At 44.3% G+C, this 19,786-nt stretch overlaps 1 protein-coding gene across 7 annotated transcripts in view; it reads right to left on the reverse strand.

The window, feature by feature from the left end:
- Positions 1–8,371, reverse strand: part of atxn2l (ataxin 2-like) — a 41,333-nt gene extending 32,962 nt beyond the window's left edge. For 6 of the 7 annotated variants that reach the window (XM_072271426.1, XM_072271425.1, XM_072271427.1 and 3 more), the window contains exon 1: positions 231–408. In XM_072271426.1, the coding sequence (XP_072127527.1) occupies positions 231–277 (47 nt within the window). In that variant the 5' untranslated portion in view covers positions 278–408. Of the gene's footprint in view, positions 1–230; positions 409–8,150 lie in introns of those variants that run through there. The other variant, XM_072271424.1, reaches the window with a different exon arrangement.
- Positions 8,372–19,786: the final 11,415 nt, after the last annotated feature.

The raw sequence follows: 19,786 nt of genomic DNA on the forward strand, positions 1-19,786 counted from the left end.
CGCCCTTTCCAATTAGCACCGTAGAAATGTACCGACTCCTCTAAATGGTCAAGCGCGACGCCCATCAAGCCGGCGTTGTCATCCATTGGTCAATTTACCCTTCTATCTGAGCGAGTAACACACAGCCATTGGACAGCAGCAAGAGATGCCCCGCCCTCCTTCAGCAGCCCGTGCTTGTTCTCCAACCACCACCCCCAACAAACCGCCTCCATCTCCCCGGCTTCTCTCACCTGTCGGCCGGAGGCGCACCAATGCTACTGCGAGGCGCCGCCTTCATCGCCAGGGAGTTATGGTTGGAGGAGTTTGGGATGGGGAGGACAAGTGAACAGGGGAAGGGGGTTAGAAACAGAGAGAGAGCGAGGTGGCCGGCTCCTTCCGCCGGGGCCAGCGCGGAGGGGAGGGAGCGAGCAGTAAACGGTGCGCATGCGCGAGACGCTTTCTCCGCCCCTGGTCACGTGCGGTTACGCCAAACACAGGGCGTAGAGACGCGAAGCGCATGCTCAGGGTGTTGGCCGCGCCCTCTTCGGGCTCCTCAGCCAACAGCAGATGCTGCACTCAGCTGCCATGCGCCGGCCGTTCCTTCCCACTCCCTCCTCCCCAGGCCAGACTATTGCGCTGGTGGTGGCCGGAAGTAGATGCTGCATTGCTTGGGTGCCCCGATCTCCCCGGATCGGCAGGGCAGGAATACTCAAAGGGGCAAGCTCAGGCCCTTCACACGTACATGGAGGGGAGGCTGGTTTCCGTGATGTGCCGAGCAGTGTCCACAACTCTCTGGGGTTTCTTGCGGTGATGGGCATAGTAGTCGCAAGCTGTAATGCACCTAGAAAGGATGATTTCTATGGTGCTTCGATAACAATTGGTTAGGGTAGGGTTGTTTTAAAAACTGAGAGTGGTAGGTGCTCGGAGAGATGGTGGAGGTTAATACCATAGGGGCATTCAAGAAACTCTTAGAAAGGTAAATGGAAGTAAGAAAAATGTGCAAGAGGAAAGGGTTAGGGTGATTGTGGAGTATGGTTACAGAGGTTGCCTGGCTTATGCAATACTGTTAATATGTTCTGAAATTATAAATTCAGTTCCTAGGTGTGAACATCATCTGTTCCAGTCGATCCACGTTGTCACAGCAAAGAACCCTCACCTGCGTCTCCACATCCTCAAAGGCAAAAGAAATTCATCTCGTCCCTGTCTACCTTTACCAATTTTTATCACTGCACCATGGAAAGCATCCAATCCAGAAGCATCATGAGATAGAGTATGAAAGTAAATTAGCACAAAATATAAAAACAAATAGCAAAAGTTTTTATAAATATATAAAGTGGAAGAGGGTGGCTAAAGTCAACATAGGTCCCTTAGAAGATGAGAAGGGGAAATTGATATTAGGTGATAAGGAAATGGCCGAGGCATCATATGACTATTTTGTGTCGGTCTTCACGGTGGAAGACACATCTAATTTGCCAAAGAAGGATGTTATGGACGAAATGGGAGGTGGGGACCTCGATAAAATCTCTGTCACTAAAGAGATAGGGATGAGCAAACTAGAGGGCCTGATTGTAGATGTCCCCTGGGCCTGATGGGATGCATCCCAGGGTGCTGAAGGAATTGGCAGAGGATAACGTAGATGCATTGGTAATCATTTATCAAAACTCTCTAGACTCTGGGCAGGTCCCGGCGGATTGAAAGACAGCAAATGTCACGCCACTTTTTTAAAAAGATGTAGGCAAAAGACAGGCAGCTATAGGTCGGTTAGCTTAACATCTGAAGTCGGGAAAATGCTTGAAGCTGTCATTAAGGAAGAAATAGCAAAACATTTAGAAAGGAGTGGTTCCATTAGACAGACGCAGCATGGATTCAGAAAGGGTAGGTCCTGTTTGACAAACTTAATGCAGCTCTTTGAGAACATAATGAGCGCAGTGGATAGAGGGGAACAGGTGGATGTCGTATACTTGGATTTCCAGAAGGCGTTCAATAAGGTGCCACACAAGAGACTTATAAATAAGATACAAATGCATGGAGTCGGAGGAAGTGTATTGGCATGGATAGTGGATTGGTTAAACGATAGACGGTAGAGAGTTGGTATAAGTGGGAGGAGAAGATAGCAGTGCACCGCGCATGCGCAGCTCTCCGGTGAAAAATGATGTCGTATCTGTTAAATAGGGACTGTGGACAATTTCTGATTTGATGGAGACAGACGTGAAAGCACAGAGGAACATCTGGAGAAATTTCTGAAACGCCCGTCCACTACTGTCGTTACTGTGTGGTCGGGAATTTTTCGGAGGATAGGCCTCAAAATCCCTGGCCTTGCCTGCTTTTGGCGACCGAGAAAGAGGTCGAATCGCTCGGACAAAGATGGCGCTCAGTACTCGGTGTCGGAGAGCTGATCAGAGCTCGACATTTTCGGATGACTCAGAGTCGGATTGTGGTCAGGCATGGCAGGGAGAGTTTTTCTTCCTTCTCCCGTCTGCGTGAGATGTGGGACATTTGAGAGACTTTGAACTTTACTGTGCTCATGGACTTCTTCATCAAGTTATGGTATTGTTGCACTGTTGTAACTATATGTATAATTATGTGGTTTTGTCAGTTTTTTTCAGTCTTGGTTTGTCCTGTGTTTTTGTGATATCACACCAGAGGAAATAATGTATCATTTCTTAATGCATGCATTACTAAATGACAATAAAAGGGGGCTACGTGTCTTCATAATCTAAAAAAAAAAGTGGGTGTTTCTGCGGTTAACAGTCAGTGGTGAGTGGGCTGCTGCAGGCGTCGGTGCTGGGTCCGCAGCTGTTCACTATTTACATTGATGATTTGGAAGTGGGAACTGAGTGTAGCGTAGCAAAATTTGCTGATGACACTAAACTGAGTGGAAAAGCAAATTGTACAGAGGATGTGGAGAGTCTGCAGTGGGATATAGATAGGTTAAGTGAGTGGGCCAAAGTCTGGCAGATGGAATACAACGTTGGTAAATGTGAGATTATCCACTTTGGAGGGAATAATAGAAGAGCAGATTATTATTTAAATGGTAACTGGTGAAAGATTGCAGCATAGAGTTGTGCAGAGGGACTTGGGAGTGCTTGTGCATGAATCGCAAAAAGTTGGCTTGCAGGTACAACAGGTTATTAAGAAGGCAAATGAAATGTTGGCCTTCATTGCTAGAGGGATTGAATTCAAGAGCAGGGAGGTCATGCTGCAACTATACAGGGTACTGGTGAGGCTGCATCTGGAGTACTATGTGCAGTTCTGGTCTCCATACTTAAGGATGTACTGGCTTTGGAGGCAGTGCAGAGGTGGTTCACCAGGTTGATTCCTGGGATGAAGGGGTTAACCTATGAGGAGAGATCGAGTTGCCTGGGACTATACTCTCTGGAGTTCTGAAGATTGAGAGGGGATCTTATAGAAACATACAAAATTTTGAAAGGGACAGATAAGATACAAGTGGGAAAGTTGTTTCCATTGGTAGGTGAGACTAGAACTCGGGGACATTGCCTCAAGATTCAGGGGAGAAGATTTAGGACAGAGATGAGGAGAAACTGTTTTTCCCCAGAGAGTGGTGAATCTGTGGAATTCTCTGCCCAGGGAAGCAGCTGAAACTTCTTCACTAAATATATTTAAGAAACAGATAGGTTTTTACATAGTAAGGCAGGTAGATGAAGCTGAGTTTACAGACAGATCAGCCACGATCTTATTGAATGGCGGGGCAGGCTCGATGGCCTACTCCTGCTCCTATATCTTATATTCTTATCATGATTTGGTATGTCAGCCACCCTACTCGTTGAGTATCGCATTGAGTTTTGGACATAGCTCAGCACATCTTAGAAACTAATCTGCCCTCCATGACACATCCCACTTCCTCAGTAAAGCAGCCAGCCTGCCCCCCCCCACCCTACACTTTACATTCCTTCATCCCTCTACTTACCACAAGCTGAAGGTGCAAAAGCTTGAAAGCACATAACTCAAAGTTCAAGGACAGCTTCTACTCTGCAGTTATGGAATTATTGAAGATTCACTGTGATAAGGTAAACTTTGACCTGACAATTTACCTGGCCATGGCCCTTGCACCTTATTGTCTACCTACAATGCAGTTGTACAACTCTCAGTAATACAACTCTTAACACTTCATTCCGCATTCTGTTACTGGTTTCCTTTGTATTACCTTGATGTCATGATGTGATGGGCAGCATGTAAAACCTGTACCTTGGTACCCATAACAATAAACCAATTTACCAAAATAGAACAGTACAGGTTGGGACAAACCCTTGGGCACATCATGTTAGTGCTGATCATACCGTATGTCAAGAGGTGGACACAGATACACAGCTCAATAAGCAGCTACGCAAGCAGATAAAGAAAGTGGATGGCATGCTTGTCTTCTTTGGTAGGAACAATGCCTATGAGTGAGGAAGTCAATCCTGCAGCTACACAAAACTTCAGTCAGAATCAGGTTTAACAGCACTAGAACATGTTCTGAAAGTTGCTGTCTATTGCAATACATCATATAAAAACATTAATTACAGAAATATATATAGATAAAATGCTCTCAATTGTGTGCAGTTTTGGTCACCTCATTACAGGAAGGGTAAAGAGGCCTCTTGTCACCATCTCCACTTTTCAAGACTCCATCTGTTTATCACAACCCCCAACTCACCTGGATCCAACCATCCCTTGCCAGTTCTTACTCAATCCCTTCCCCTCCTATCCTTATACTAGCTATCTTCCCTCCATAAAGGTACATCAGCAGCTCCTATTTCATTAGGAGTCTTGAGATTTACTATGACAAACACTCCAGCAAATTTCTACAGATGTACAGTGGAGAGCATTGGTAAGGAGGTGCCAATGTACAGGATCACAAGAGCCTGCAGTGGATTGGAGACTCAGTCAGCTCCATTACAGGCACAATCCTCTCCAACATAAAGACATCTTCAAGAAGCAGTACAAGGTGGCATCCATCATTGTAGACTCCCACTATCTATGATATGTCCTTTTATTACCACCATCAGGAAGACAGTGCTTCCCCTCTTCAGTCATCAGATTTCTGACAGTCCATGAACACGACCTCACTATTCCTCTTTCACGTAATTGATTTTTTCACCTTAGTAATTTTTTTATGACTTGCACTGTACTGCTGCCATAAGTTTCATGACACGTCAGTGATAATAAACCAGATATTGTTAATAATCTTTCCCACACTGGAAAGCCAGGAAGGAAATTGCTACAGCCCTAGCAGAGATGTTTGTGTCACTGTTAGTAATGGGTGGGATATTTCAAGACTGGTGGATGGTTAGTGTCACTCAGATCATTTGGCTGTACTCTTACTAACTACATACAGACAGAGCCTAAAGTACTAGGCTTCTAAGATCAAGACAACTGGGAGGTGACTGCAGGAGGCGGAGGATTGCCTTAAGTCAGAGGACTGGGCCACGTTCAAGAACTCATCTGAAGACCTGAGTGACTACACCAGGGTCATTACAGAATTTATTTAAACAGCTGTGGATGAGTGTGTCTCCATGAAATCATTCAGGGTTTACCCCAATTCCTGGCCGAACAATGAAATCCAGGACCTACTGAGAGTCAGATCAGAGGCATTCAAGTCTAGACATCAAGAATGCTACAAGAGGTGCAAGTATGATCGCTGTAAAGATCTCTCTCTGGCAAAGTGGAGATTCTGGTCAAAGCTGGAATCAACAAGGGATGTTTGACAGCTATGACAGGGTTTGAATCCCATAATCTTCTACAAAGTTAAACCTCGTGACATAGGGAACAACAGAGCTTCACTTCCAGATGAACTTAATACCTTCTATACTTGTTTTAATCACCAGAACACGGTGGAACCATCGTGCACTCACAAGTCTGCCCATGATCCTTAGGTCTAAGTATCTGAAGAGGAGGTGCGGGAGCTGGCTTCAAGAAAGTGAATCCAAGGAAAGCGTACAGTTTGATGGAGTACCTGGTCAAGTATTGAAGACCTGTGCTGACCAACTGGCTGGTGTATTCACAGAGATCTCAAACCGTCCCTCCAGCAGTGTGGTACCCACCTGCTTCAAGCAGGCGTCAATCATATAGTGCCCAAGACGAGCAAGGTAACCTGTCTAAATGACTATCGCCCAATGGCACTTACATCCGCAGTAATGAAGTTTTTTGAGAGGCTGGTTTGCAGCATATCAGTTATAGATATGTGGTGGAAAAATTGTGCTTATTGGATGCATTACAGCCTGATATGGGAACACCAATGCCTTTGAGCAGAAAATCCTACAACAGGTAGTGGGTTCAGCTCAGTACATCACACGTAAAACTCTCCAAACCATTAAGCAAATCTATATGGAACATTGCCTTCGAAAAGCAGCATCCAAACATCCTCACCACCCAGGCCATGCTTTTTTCACTGCAGCCATCAGGCTGAAGGTACAGGTGTCCCAGGACTCACTCTATCAGGTTCACAGTTACTAGACCTGTCAATCTCTTGAACAAAAGGGGAAAATGAGCTGCCAAAGAAACTGGTCAAGGTGCATACAATTGCATTGAAGAGGCATAGAGGGACTTGGAGGGTTATGGGCCAAGCACAAGCAATTGGGACAAACCAGGAGGCGGCTCTGGTCAGCATGGACTATGTTAGGAATCATTCTGCAGCTATGACACTATGAACAACAATTATGGATTAAACAAAACAAGAACTAGATTTCATTTCCTGAAGACTATACACAGTTTAATTTCTAACTGATTACCTGGTGGCTAGTAAGACCAGTCATTGGGTGTGGGACATTCTGATACTGTCCCATTGAAACTACATAGGGGAAGATAATAACTGAATGTTCTTGGATTAGTACATTGTTAAAGGCAGCAGAACGGGAGCCCATAGAGCGACATATCAGACCGGGAATAGCGACAGGAATTAAAATGGGTGGCATCGGAAAATTGTTTTTCCTCTGATGGAATGGGGGTGCTTGACAAAGTGGTCCGCCATTCTATGTCGGGTCTCACCAATGCCGCAATGGAGATGGCACTGGATACAATAAAGGACCCCAACACATTTGCAGGTGAAGTGTTATCTCACCTGGAAGGACTGTTTGGGGCCCTGAATGCAGGTGAATGGGCAGGTGGAGCACTTTGGCCATTTGTAGGGAAAAAATGCCAGGAAGGAGGAGATCAGTAGGGATGGATAGATGGACACAGTGGGAGCAATCCTTGTGAAAAGCAGATATAAAGATGTGTTTGGTTGCAGGGTCCTGTTGAAGATGGAAGTTGCAGAAAGTGATAGTTTGTATGCAGGGGCTCAGAGTGGCAGGTGAGGACTAAAGGAACTTTACTGAGCGCATCTTTTCCAATGCCCTCCCCCACTGTCCGCAGGGATCACTCTGTGACTCCCTTGTCCCTACCCACTAAATGTCCGTCCTGACAGTTTTCTCTGCATGAACATCAACTACACCAGATTCAAGTAATTATTCCTTCCCCCCCCCCTTTTGTCTTTTCTCCCCATTCTACATTCTGGTTTACCCCCCCCCCCCCGTCCCTTCTCCTTACCTCTTTCTGCTTCCCTTCCTTTCATGGTCTACTAATTTCTCCTATTAGCTCCCTTCTTCATTCTCTCACTTCTTCTACCTCTCACCTCCCGGCTTCTTGCTTAATTCTCCCACCTACCCTTTGGTATTGGTTTATTATTGTCACATGCACAGAGAAACAGTTAAAAACTTGTCTTGCATAGTGTTTATGCAGATCAACTCAACACACAGTGCATTGATCCAGAACAATGTCAAACAATTCAAATGCAGAATAAAGCCACGGAAAGAGTATGGTGCAGATAAACGATAAAGTGCAAGAGAATGCCCTCCTCACCCATTATCTGCCATCATGTAATTCATTCACCTTTCCCTACCTTCTTATTCTGCCTAGTCCTGATGAGGGGTTTCGGACCGAAGCGTCAACTGTTCCCTGAGTTCTTTACTCCAATCCCTACCTCCATCACCCTTACCCATAAAGTTCCCTTCCCATTCCCACCACATTCCCTTCCCATTCCCACCACATTCCCACCACATTCAGCCGAGCAGGTGCCGCGGCGCTGACAGGAAGTAGCGCTCCCCTCACCAGGTACAGGCCACTCCGCTTTCCCCAGTGCGCATGCGCGCCAGAGTCGCCGGCTTTCCCTCCCCTCCCCCCCTTTCCGTCACCTCATCGCTGCCGCCGCGGTGATCTCCGGACCGGGGCCGATCGTTTTCTCCCGTCCTCGGACGGCTCCAGGTGTCGGTTACGTGGCTAGCCGTGGGTCACCTCGGGCTCCCTCTCTATTCTGTGTGTGTCTCTCGCGCCTCCTCAGCCGCCGCTTCGTTCCACCTCAACCACCGCCACCGCTCGCGCCGCGCCACTGCTCCCGCCTCCACACCAGCTGATTGGTTGAACCGCCCTTCCGTTTCTCTCTCTCTCTATCACTGGTGTTCGCTCCCGGACAATTCCTCCTTCCTATTGGTCTATCCCTCCTGTCCGTAAAGACGCCCCTGCCCCTATAAGCGTCCCGCCTGTCACTCAACGACATGGTGGGTAGTGATTGGAGCACGCCCTGCTCTGTCATTCCTGCGCTTCCTTATTGGTCTGTACCGTGGTTTGGCCGGGCCGCCAGCCTTTACGGCCGCCGCACTGATTGGTGAGCGAGGACGTCACTCCGCCCATGGTTCGGAGTCGGACTGCGGGCGGGGAGGGGGAATTGTCCCTCGACGGCCCCACCCACCGAGATGCTGCGATTACTCGACACTTCGCATCCTGTCCCGTTCCCGAACTGCCATTGGTCTGTCTTCACGTCGATCTCTTCAACCGCAGGGCCTGGTGGGCTGTCCATCTCATCTCCCTGCCACGAAATCCCACCGTCGCACCTCCGCTCCGCCCAGTGATTGGTCAGAGCCAAACACAGTTCGGCCTCTAATTGGCATAGCCTACAATCAGTCAGGGAGAAAGGGGTAGGGCCCTGCAGCCTGATTGGCTGTGACGCTAAACTGGGGCTATGTTGTGCTTGCAAAACATTTAAAGGGAATCAAGGCAAATTCTGCGAATTAAAACCAAAAACATGGGGGTGGGCATACCTGTGCAGCAACGCCCCCCGAAAGACGGCAAAGCAAGGTTTTATGTGGGCGAGGGGAGTGCGCGACTCCCGCGTTACGCCAAATACACCCTTGCAGAATTCGTTAATCGTCGCTCCAAGTGCCTTAGATGAAGAATATAATATTCAAATACGGGGTGAATAAACAATATAGTAATGTACTTACAAAACAGGGGTCCCCTATAATAGTTATACAGTACAGAAACAAGCCCTTCGGACCAATTGTCCATACCGATCAAAATTCCTATCTAAACCCGTCCCTTGTGCCCCATATCCCTTCAAAATCCTTCCTATCCACGTATGGTTCACGTGTCTTTCAATTGTTGTTAATGTATCTGCCTCAACCATGTTCTGTAGCAGCTGGTTCCATATACCAACTACAATCTGGGTGGAAAAACAAGCTGCCCCTTAAATTCCTATTAAATCGCCACAAAACAAAGGAGCCCCTGAGTGGTTGTCATAAATCTCTCCTCCTACGACCTCTCTCTTTTAAATCAATTGCTAGTCTATTTCTCCACCTCTTCCTTCTCCCCCTCCCCCACCTCTCTGCCCTGGAGAGCTTCCCTCTCCAACTGCTCTCCTTCCCTGTCTCTTCACAACTCTCTCCTCCCTCTCCTTTCTCCCATCCTCCCCAGTTGAGGGGTTCTTTTTAATTCCTGATGAAGGCTCTCAGCCCGGCTGTTTATTCCTGTCCATAGATGCAGCCTGGCCTGCTGAGTTTTTCCGGCACTTGCAGAATCTTGCATTCACAACTTCACTGACTGATGCCTTGAGGCCATTGAAAGCAATCACTGAGTGTGGGATTCTCCGAATTTGCCCCACAGAAACAAATCGGGGAAGGAGGGGGAGAGTGTTCATGTTAATCAGTGGCCATTGAATGCCTCAGGATCGAATCAGCAAAGGCATTAAGTGATCATCTCCTTTTAAAGGCTCTCCCAGCCACTTACTGCACAGTTCAGTACAGGTCGGATTTGTCACAGAATATTCTGTTTCCTTGTATACTCAGGGAACTATCCCTCAACTCAACTAAGTCAAAGTGTATTGTCATATGCACACAGGCATACTTTGTTATCATACAAGGAATGGCCTGTCTTGTCAAATGTGCAGGTGAAATGAAGCAGCAAGCCCCTGGTAGGCCAAAGCAAACACCTAAAAAGGCTTGATGAAATTCGACATCACATCTAAAATCTGGGAAGACATTGCACTCAGTAGATGCAGCTGGAGGAAAGGGAGCTGTGATACATGAAAGTAGACTCTGCTGTGCTGCAGAGAACAATTGGCAGGAGAGACCCAACAACCAAAAGGCCCAACCACTAACCACAGCCACCACTTGTGTCCACACCGCACCCGAAATTGTGGAGCCCAGACTGGCCTTCACAGCCTGAAGACCCACCAATTATCAACCCTTCAGAAAATAAACCTTAAAGTTATTATCAAAGTACATACATATCACCATTCAACCCTGAGATTCCTACTCAATAAATCTATAGAATAACAACCATAACAGAATCAATGAAAAACTGCCCAACTTGTGCATTCAAAGTGCAGAAGACAACAAACTGTGCAAATACAAAAATAATAGTAAATAACCAAGCAATACATAATTGAGAACATGAGATGAAGGGTCCTCGAAAGTGAATTCTTTATTTGAGGGTACATTTCAATGATGGGGGGCAAGAGAAATTATGTGAAGTTATCTCCTTTCGTTTCAGAGCCTGATGGTTGAGGGGTAGTAACTGTTCCTGAACCTGGTGGAGCGAGTCCTGAGGCTCCTGTAACTTCCCCCTGTTGGCAGTAGTGAGAAGAGAGCAAGTCCTGGCTGGTGGGGGTCCCTGATGATGGATCCTGCAACAACATACTCAACTTGAGTGATTGTACTACTATCCAATGAAAAACCTACTTGCAGCAGCAACAGAGGCACATTGCAAAGGATACACAATATTCAAGAAAAACATCAATTAAATATCCATTGTTCAGAACTTTTGCAAGAAAAAACTTAGAATGAAAAAAAGGCCATCTTCACGTTATATTGACGACCAAAAAGCAATTGATTCTGTCCCACACAATGTACTGACACTACAGCCAATACTTGTGAAACTTCTAATGAAGCAGAATCACCCTATCTACTAATAACCAAAAAACAACCACCACTATCAAAATAAACTGAGGCATTTTTCCAAGGTGACTCTCCAAGCCCACTGTGGTTTCCTCTAGTGTTAAACCCGCACTCTAATTTACTCAATCGGATGAGATTAGGGCATCAAATCAGAAACAACCAAATAAATTTAACCTTGACAATTCAAAATTATATGTTCCTTCATCAGTAAAGCTAAAGCAATTACTTCAAATTGTAGAACTATTTTTGAAAGGTACAAATGTGAATGTTGGACTCGCTAAGTACAGAATATTAAACATAAAGAAAGGTGCAACAGAGCTCGTGGAATAGGAAGCTGAGCAGCAGGATACAATGTAACCGATGCATGAACATGAAACACAATTGTCTGGGATATCAACAAACTCAGAAAATAGATCATAGTGTGATAAAGAGAAAACATTTGACAGAATTTACTTCAAGGCTTAAGAAAATCTGCAAAGCAGAGCTCAATAGTAAAATATAACAAAGGCAATAAACATTTTCACTAGACCCATAGTAACATCCTTTTGGCATAACATCCTAAACCGATCTGGAAGATTTACAAAGAAAAATAAGAACTGGAATGATAAATTTTAGAAAACATTATGAATGTACTTAGATTAACACCACCCAGGACTGCAGAAGGAAGAGGAACAAAAGATATTAAAAAATTTACACTAGTCAGATTAAAACTTCTAAGGATACATTTTCATCAACAAAACCTGGATTCAACACTCCACACAAGCATATGCAATTCTGATAAGAAGCACACACCATTTAAATCAAAGCACAGGAAAAATGAAGTTATCACTACAGAAGGAAAGGTTAGCCAATGGAACCCATGACCCTCGATGGAAGACGTCCTCATGATCTGAGCAGACTAGATGTCAACAAGGAAGCATCAAACACCTAGCTCAGAGTTGGAGACTTCCTCCCAGAAACGGGGTTCCTTCTGGTAATACAGGTTAATACACAAAAAAAAAATCAAAAATACATAAAAAGACCAACAAATTCAAGATAAATGCAGAAAATGCCAAAACAAAACAAATTACATGATCCTGCAGCAGTTTAATTCAATCTGATTACTTACCCAGCCACAATCAAGTGACATAGAACATAGAATAGTACAGCACAGTACAGTCCCTTCAGCCCACATTGTTGTGCCGACCCTCAAACCCTGCCTCCCATATAACTCCCACCCCACTTTAAAATTCTTCCATATACCTGTCTAGTAGTCTCCTAAATTTCACTAGTGTATCTGCCTCCACCACTGACTCAGGCAGTGCATTCCATGCACCAACCACTCTCTGAGTAAAAAACCTTCCTTACCTTAAAGCCACGTCCTCTTGTATTGAGCAGTGGTGCCCTGGGGAAGAGGTGCTGGCTATCCACTCTATCTATTCCTCTTATTATCTTGTACAACTCTGTCATGTCTCCTCCTTCTCTCCAAAGAGTAAAGCCCTAGCTCCCTTAATCTCTGATCATAATGCATATTCTCTAAACCAGGCAGCATCCTGGTAAATCTCCTCTGTACCCTTTCCAATGCTTCCACATCCTTCCTATAGTGAGGCGACCAGAACTGGACACAGTACTCCAAGTGTGGCCTAACCAGAGTTTTATAGAGCTGCATCATTACATCGCGAATCTTAAACTCTGTCCCTCGACTTATGAAAGCTAACACCCCATAAGCTTTCTTAACTACCCTATCTACCTGTGAGGCAACTTTCAGGGATCTGTGGACATGTACCCCCAGATCCCTCTGCTCCTCCACACTACCAAGTATCCTGCCATTTACTTTGTACTCTGCCTTGGAGTTTGTCCTTCCAAAGTGTACCACCTCACACTTCTCTGGGTTGAACTCCACTTCTGCCACTTCTCAGCCCACTTCTGCAACCTATCAATGTCTCTCTGCAATGTTCGACAATCCTCTACACTATCCACAACACCACCAACCTTCATGTCATCTGCAAACTTGCCAACCCATCCTTCTACCCCCACATCCAGGTCATTAATAAAAATCATGAAAAGTAGAGGTCCCAGAACCAATCCTTGTGGGACACCACTAGTCACAACCCTCTAATCCGAATATATCCCCTCCACCACCACCCTCTGCCTTCTGCAGGCAAGCCAATTCTGAATCCACCTGGCCAAACTTCCCTGGATCCCATGCCTTCTGACTTTCTGAATAAGCCTACCATGTGGAACCTTGTCAAATGCCTTACTGAAATCCATATAGGTCACATCCATTGCACTACCCTCATCTATATGCCTGGTCACCTCTTCAGGGAACTCTATCAAGCTTGTTAGACACGATCTGCCCTTCACAAAGCCATGCTGACTGTCCCTGATCAGACCATGATTCTCTAAATGCCTATAGATCCTATCTCTAAGAATCTTTTCCAACTGCTTTTCCACCACAGACACAAGGCTCACTGGTCTATAATTACCCAGACTATCCCTACTATCTTTTTTGAACAAGGAGACAACATTTGCCTCCCTCCAATCCTCCGGTACCATTCCCGTAGGCAACAAGGACATAAAGATCCTAGCCAGAGGCTCAGCAATCTCTTCCCTCGCCTCGTGGAGCAGCCTGGGGAATATTCCGTCAGGCCCCGGGGACTTGTCCGTCCTAATGTATTTTAATAACTCCAACATCTCCTCTCCCTTAATATCAACATGCTCCAGAACATCAACCTCACCTGACAAACATCATTCATCAAAATCTTGCTTTAAAATACAAACTCAAAAAACCACACACCTTACTGTAAATACAAGCCTGATCCAGTTTTAGAGTACCACAAATTATATTACAACCAATCCATTGTTACAGGTAGGACAATCCATAAGAACTGTCCAGATATATTACATGATAAATGAGCAGGAACAACTTAACAGATATAGCCATTCCAAACCACATAACATACAAAAATCGATAAGTGAAAAACACCAGAAATATGCTGAATTAAAAGAGGAAATTGAAAGACTATGGAACATGAACAGGGTATAAATTGTCCTGATAGTAATATCTACAGCTGGTATCATCCTAAACACACTACACAATAGCATTAAACAATTACACCTACACAGCAATATTTATGCAAATCTCTAGAAATCCACATTACAAAACAGCGCTGGAATAGTCTGAAAGTTCCTAACAATTGTGAGATAAATGTGCTTAGCTGTGCCTGTACCTCAGATTTTACCAGCTTGAGCTGAGAAAAGAGAAAGACAAAACACCAACACATGAGTTCTCTGTCCCCCGTTGGGCACTTCCCCAGGGGAAAGCCCTGCAGATATGCAGTGCTGACTGGAAATAAAATACGACCCATGGACCACAACAGAAACAAATCCAGGCACGGCTGCATACAGATTGGGCAGTGCTGTGGTCAGCATCTTTTCTCCATTTTGGGGGTGCAAGGCTGCAGGTGTTTTTCAGGGAAGCAGTTTATTGCACTTGAGACCACTTAAGTTAAGAGAAGACAGACACACATGAAATGGTTATTAAAGATAAACACATTCATAATATGTGCATATTATCAAGTAATAGAACTTCAGGCTGATCTGACAGCATACAGGGACAAACTTCATCAAAAGTTTATAGTACAATATCCTGGCATGCAATAAATGCACAACAAGTAACAGATCAATGTAGAAAAAAAGTAACAATCCACAGACATATTACACACACTTGCCTACCTGCCAGAACTGAGTAGGCCAGGCAGCATCTATGAAAAATATTCTAGTCCTGCTGAAGGGTCTCAGCCCAAAACATCAACTGTTTACTCTTTTCTATAGATGCTGCCTGGCCTGCTCAGTTCCTCCAGCAGTTTGTGTGTATATTGTTTGGCTTTTCAGCATCTGCAGATTTTCTTGTCACTGATGAAAGAAAATAGGACTACTTTAACAGTTGCTCCACAACCCAACGGTAATAGCAACAACAGATACAGAGCCTCCACAGAATGCTGACGATAAAGTTGAGCTTACCAACAAAATTATCCTAACATTTAACATCACACTAACAGAATACATGGGCACTGACCCAACAAAAAGACACTACCTACCAAAACGTCATCAAGATTTGCAGAAATTGTTACTCTCAACATGATATTACCAAAATATTTAGGAAAACTTGAAACATTTGAAGAACTACACACAACATACTGTGCAGCATTAATAGCAGTGCAATGGCTCCAGAATAGAACATAGAACATGAAAACCTACAGCATATCACAGGCCCTTCAGCCCACAATAGTGTGCCAACCACGTAACCTACTCTAGAAATTGCCAAGAATTTCCCTGCCGCATAGCCCTCGATTTTTCTAAGCTCCATGCACCTATCTAAGAGGCTCTTAAAAGACCCTACTGTATCCGCTTCCACCACCACAGCCAGCAGTTCATTCCATGCACTCACCAGTCTCTGCGTAAAAAACTTACCCCTGACATTCCCTTGGTACACATTTCCAAGTACCTTAAAACAATGCCTCCTTATTCATTTCAGCCCAGGGAAAAAGCCTCTGATTATCCCCACGATCAATGTCCCTCATCATCTTATACACCTCTATCATGTCACCTTTCCTCCTCCATTGCTCCAAGGAGGAAAGGCCAAGCTTACTCAACCTATTCTCATAACGTACACCCTCCATTCCAGGCAACGTCCTTGGAAATCTCCTCTGCACTCTCTCCATAGTATCCACATTCTTCCTGTAGTGAGGTGACCGGAACTGAACACAGTACTCCAAGTGGGGTCTGATCAAGGTTTTATTTAGCTGTAACATTAGCTCATGGCTCTTGACCTCAATCCCACAGCTGATAAAGGCCAACACACTGTACGCCTTCTTAACAACACTGTCAACCTGTGCAGCAGCTTTGAGTGTCCTATGGACACAGACCCTAAGATCTTTCAGATCCTTCACACTGCCAAGAGTCTTACCATTAATATTACATTCTGTCTTCAAATTTGACCTACCAAAATGAACCACTCATTCATAGAAACCCAAAGCAGAGTAATGACATGAGAATAGCAAAATGCCAGAAAAGACTAAGAAACAAAATTGCAACCTTTAGAGCAGAAATAGCCTAGACTAATGCAGCATAAATTGGATAACCCAAGCAAGAAAGTTGAGAGAAACTAAGGAAATATGAGGTCCATACGTGATACAATCAACCGAACAAAAGCACTGTAGAACTTGGACACATTAATATAAAGAATACAATGCCAGACTAAATAGATACACAAAATGTGTCAACAAAGAAAACAGAATTCCCAGTTTAGGAACAATGAAATAGTTTATACAGGACATTGAAACTAAATTTGATGCACCAAAATGTCACCTACCCTAGCACAGAGACAATGAACTTTTGGTCTAATATCTGGTCAAACAGGACACACACACGGACAAAAACACACACACACAGAAGTTACAATGTATATGCTAAAGGTGGTTATTAAAAATACTCAACTGGAAAAGTAACAACAGTGATAATTTTTGATACAATACATTTACCTGCCTTCATCTGTTCCTGTTAATACACATCAACAATTTTCTTTAAAAATTCTGAAGTGACCAAAGTTTTGACAGAAAGTAAAACATCACTTACCTGAAGAAATCATAAATGACCCATGAAAATATTGTCCTATTACTTGTTTACAAACTATATACAAAGTTGTAACATGCATCTTGCAACTAATTACCACTCACTGAGATAACCACAAAATACTTAGAGCAGAAAGGATGCCGCAAGGATGTAAAGAAGAACCGATTATAGATTCAGTAACTCTAAATCAAGCCCAGAGGAAAAGCAGAAATCTTTCATGTTGTTAAGTATCACAATGCATTTGATCCTGTCCCACACATTAAAGTTCTCAATTTATAAGAATTACATCCAATACTATAAAATTCCTACAACATCTGATGAAGCATTGGTGTAGCACAATGCCCCTATCTACTAACCAAAACACAATTATCACAATAAACTGGGGCATTTTCCAGGGTGATCAAGTCCACTACTGATTTAACTCCCACTCTAATTTACTGAATCGCACAAAAATAGGAAATCAAATCAGAAACAATGAAATGAATTATTCCTTGACACACCTTCTATACAGGGATACTGTAATTTGAAATTATACACTCCATCAATAAAGCTAGAGCAATTAATTCAAATAGTAGAACTATTCAAATAGTAGATACACTTGAACTTTGGTCTAGTTAAGTACAGAACGTTAAAGACAGGGAAAGGTGCAATAGATCTAACAGAATATAAAACAGCAATGGGAGACAATACAAGCAATGGGTGAATATGAAACACAAGTACCTGGGATATCTACAAGCAAAGAAAACAGCTCATAGTGCAATAATTGGAAAACTTTTGACAGAATTTACTTCAAGGCTAAGAAAATCTGTCAAACAGCTCAACAGTAAAAATATAACAAAGGCAATAAACACTTTCACCATACCCATTGTAACATTCCTTTGGCATAATATCCTAAACTGATCCGGAAATGTTACAAGGAAAAGTAACAACTCAAATGACGGATTTTAGAAAACAGTCGAACAGACTTCGATTAATTCTACCTGGGACTGAAGGAGGATCAGGAGTTAACAGACCTTAAAAATACAGAAGTCAGATAAAACTTCTAAAGATACATTTTCATCAACAGAAACGTAATCAGAATGCCACATGAGCAAGTTAAACTCTGATAAGCACACACCACTAAATTTAAATTAAAGCACAACCAGAAAAATAAAGAAATTATCACTACAGAAGAAAAGATTAACCAAAGGAAGAGCCTGACCCTCCATGGAAGATGTCCCCACAATCTGAGCAGACTAGATGTTGACAAGGAAGTATTAGATGCCTGGCTCAGCATTAAGAGACCTCTTCCCAGAAACAGATGGTTCATAGAAACATAGAAAATAGGTGCAGGAGTAGGCGATTTGGCCCTTCGAGCCTGCACTGCCATTCAGTATGATCATGGCTGATCATCCAACTCAGAACCTTGTTGCAATACAGAACTAGGTGGTTAACATAAAAAAAATCGAAAATACATAATAAAAGACCAACAAATCCAAGGTGATAAATGCAGAAAATGCCAAAAGAAACCAGAAACAATCCAACACATTACAAGATCCCGTAGCAGTTTAACTCAATCTGATTACTGACCCAGGCACACTCAAGTGGCAAACATCATTCACCAAATTCTTGATTTAAAATATGGACTCGTAGCAGACAGCATAATGGTCATCCATCATGTCCGACAATGACAGGAAACCTGTGCAAGAGAGTTTTTAAAAGTGGAAAAGCTGTTGCACTGTGGCTGTCCCCAGAAGTCCGGGTCCAGTGATACCAAGAAGTGCCACAAGCAGGGGGTCTTCCTTGGTTGCAGTGATGAAAACACGAGGAAATCTGCAGATGCTGGAATTTCAAGCAACACACGTAAAAATTGCTGGGGAACGCAGCAGGCCAGGCAGCATCAATAGGAAGAGGTACAGTCGACGTTTCGGGCTGAGACCCTTCGTCAGGATTAAGTGAAAGAAGAGATAGTAAGAGATTTGAAAGTGGGAGGGGGAGGGGGAGATCCGAAATGATAGGAGAAGACAGGAGGGGGAGGGATGGAGCCAAGAGCTGGACAGTTGATTGGCAAAGGGGATATGAGAGGATCATGGGACAGGAGGCTTAGGGAGAAAGAAAGGGGGAGGAGGGAAGCCCAGAGGATGGGCAAGGGGTATAGTGAGAGGGACAGAGGGAGAAAAAGAGAGAAGAAAAAAAATTATGTAATAATAATAATTAATAAATAAATAACGGATGGGGTACGAAGGGGAGGTGGGGCATTAGCAGAAGTTAGAGAAGTCAGTGTTCATGCCATCAGGTTGGAGGCTACCCAGACGGAATATAAGGTGTTGTTCCTCCAACCTGAGTGTGGCTTCATCTAGACAGTAGAGGAGATGGGGATAGACATATCAGAAAGGGAATGGGACATGGAATTAAAATGTGTAGCCACTGGGAGATCCTGCTTTCTCTGGCCAACAGAGCGCAGGTATTCAGCGAAATGGTCTCCCAGCCTGCATCGGGTCTCACGACTGTCTGGGGCCTTGAATGGTGGTGAAGGAGGAAGTGTAAGGGCATGTGTAACACTTGTTCCACTTGCAAGGATAAGTGCCAGGAGGGAGATTGATGGGAAGGGATGGGGGAGACAAATGGACAAGGGAGTTGTGTAGGGAGCAATCCCTGTGGAAAGTGGAGGGGGGGGAGGAGGGAAAGATGTGCTTAGTGGTGGAATCCAGTTGGAGGTGGCGGAAGTTACGGAGAATTATATGTTGGACCCGGAGGCTGGTGAGGTGGTAGGTGAGGACAAGGGGAACCCTATTCCTAGTGGGGTGGCGGGAGGACGGGGTGAGAGCAGATGTGCGTGAAATGGGAGAGATGCATTTGAGAGCAGAGTTGATGGTGGAGGAAGGGAAGCCTCTTTCTTTAAAAAAGGAGGACATCTCCTTTGTCCTGGAATGAAAAGCCTCATCCTGAGAGCAGATGCGGCGGAGACGGAGGAATTGTGAGAAGGGGATGGCATTTTTGCAAGCTAC

Source organism: Mobula birostris, chromosome 11, assembly GCF_030028105.1.
Source record: "Mobula birostris isolate sMobBir1 chromosome 11, sMobBir1.hap1, whole genome shotgun sequence".
Taxonomy (NCBI): Eukaryota; Metazoa; Chordata; class Chondrichthyes; order Myliobatiformes; family Myliobatidae; genus Mobula; species Mobula birostris.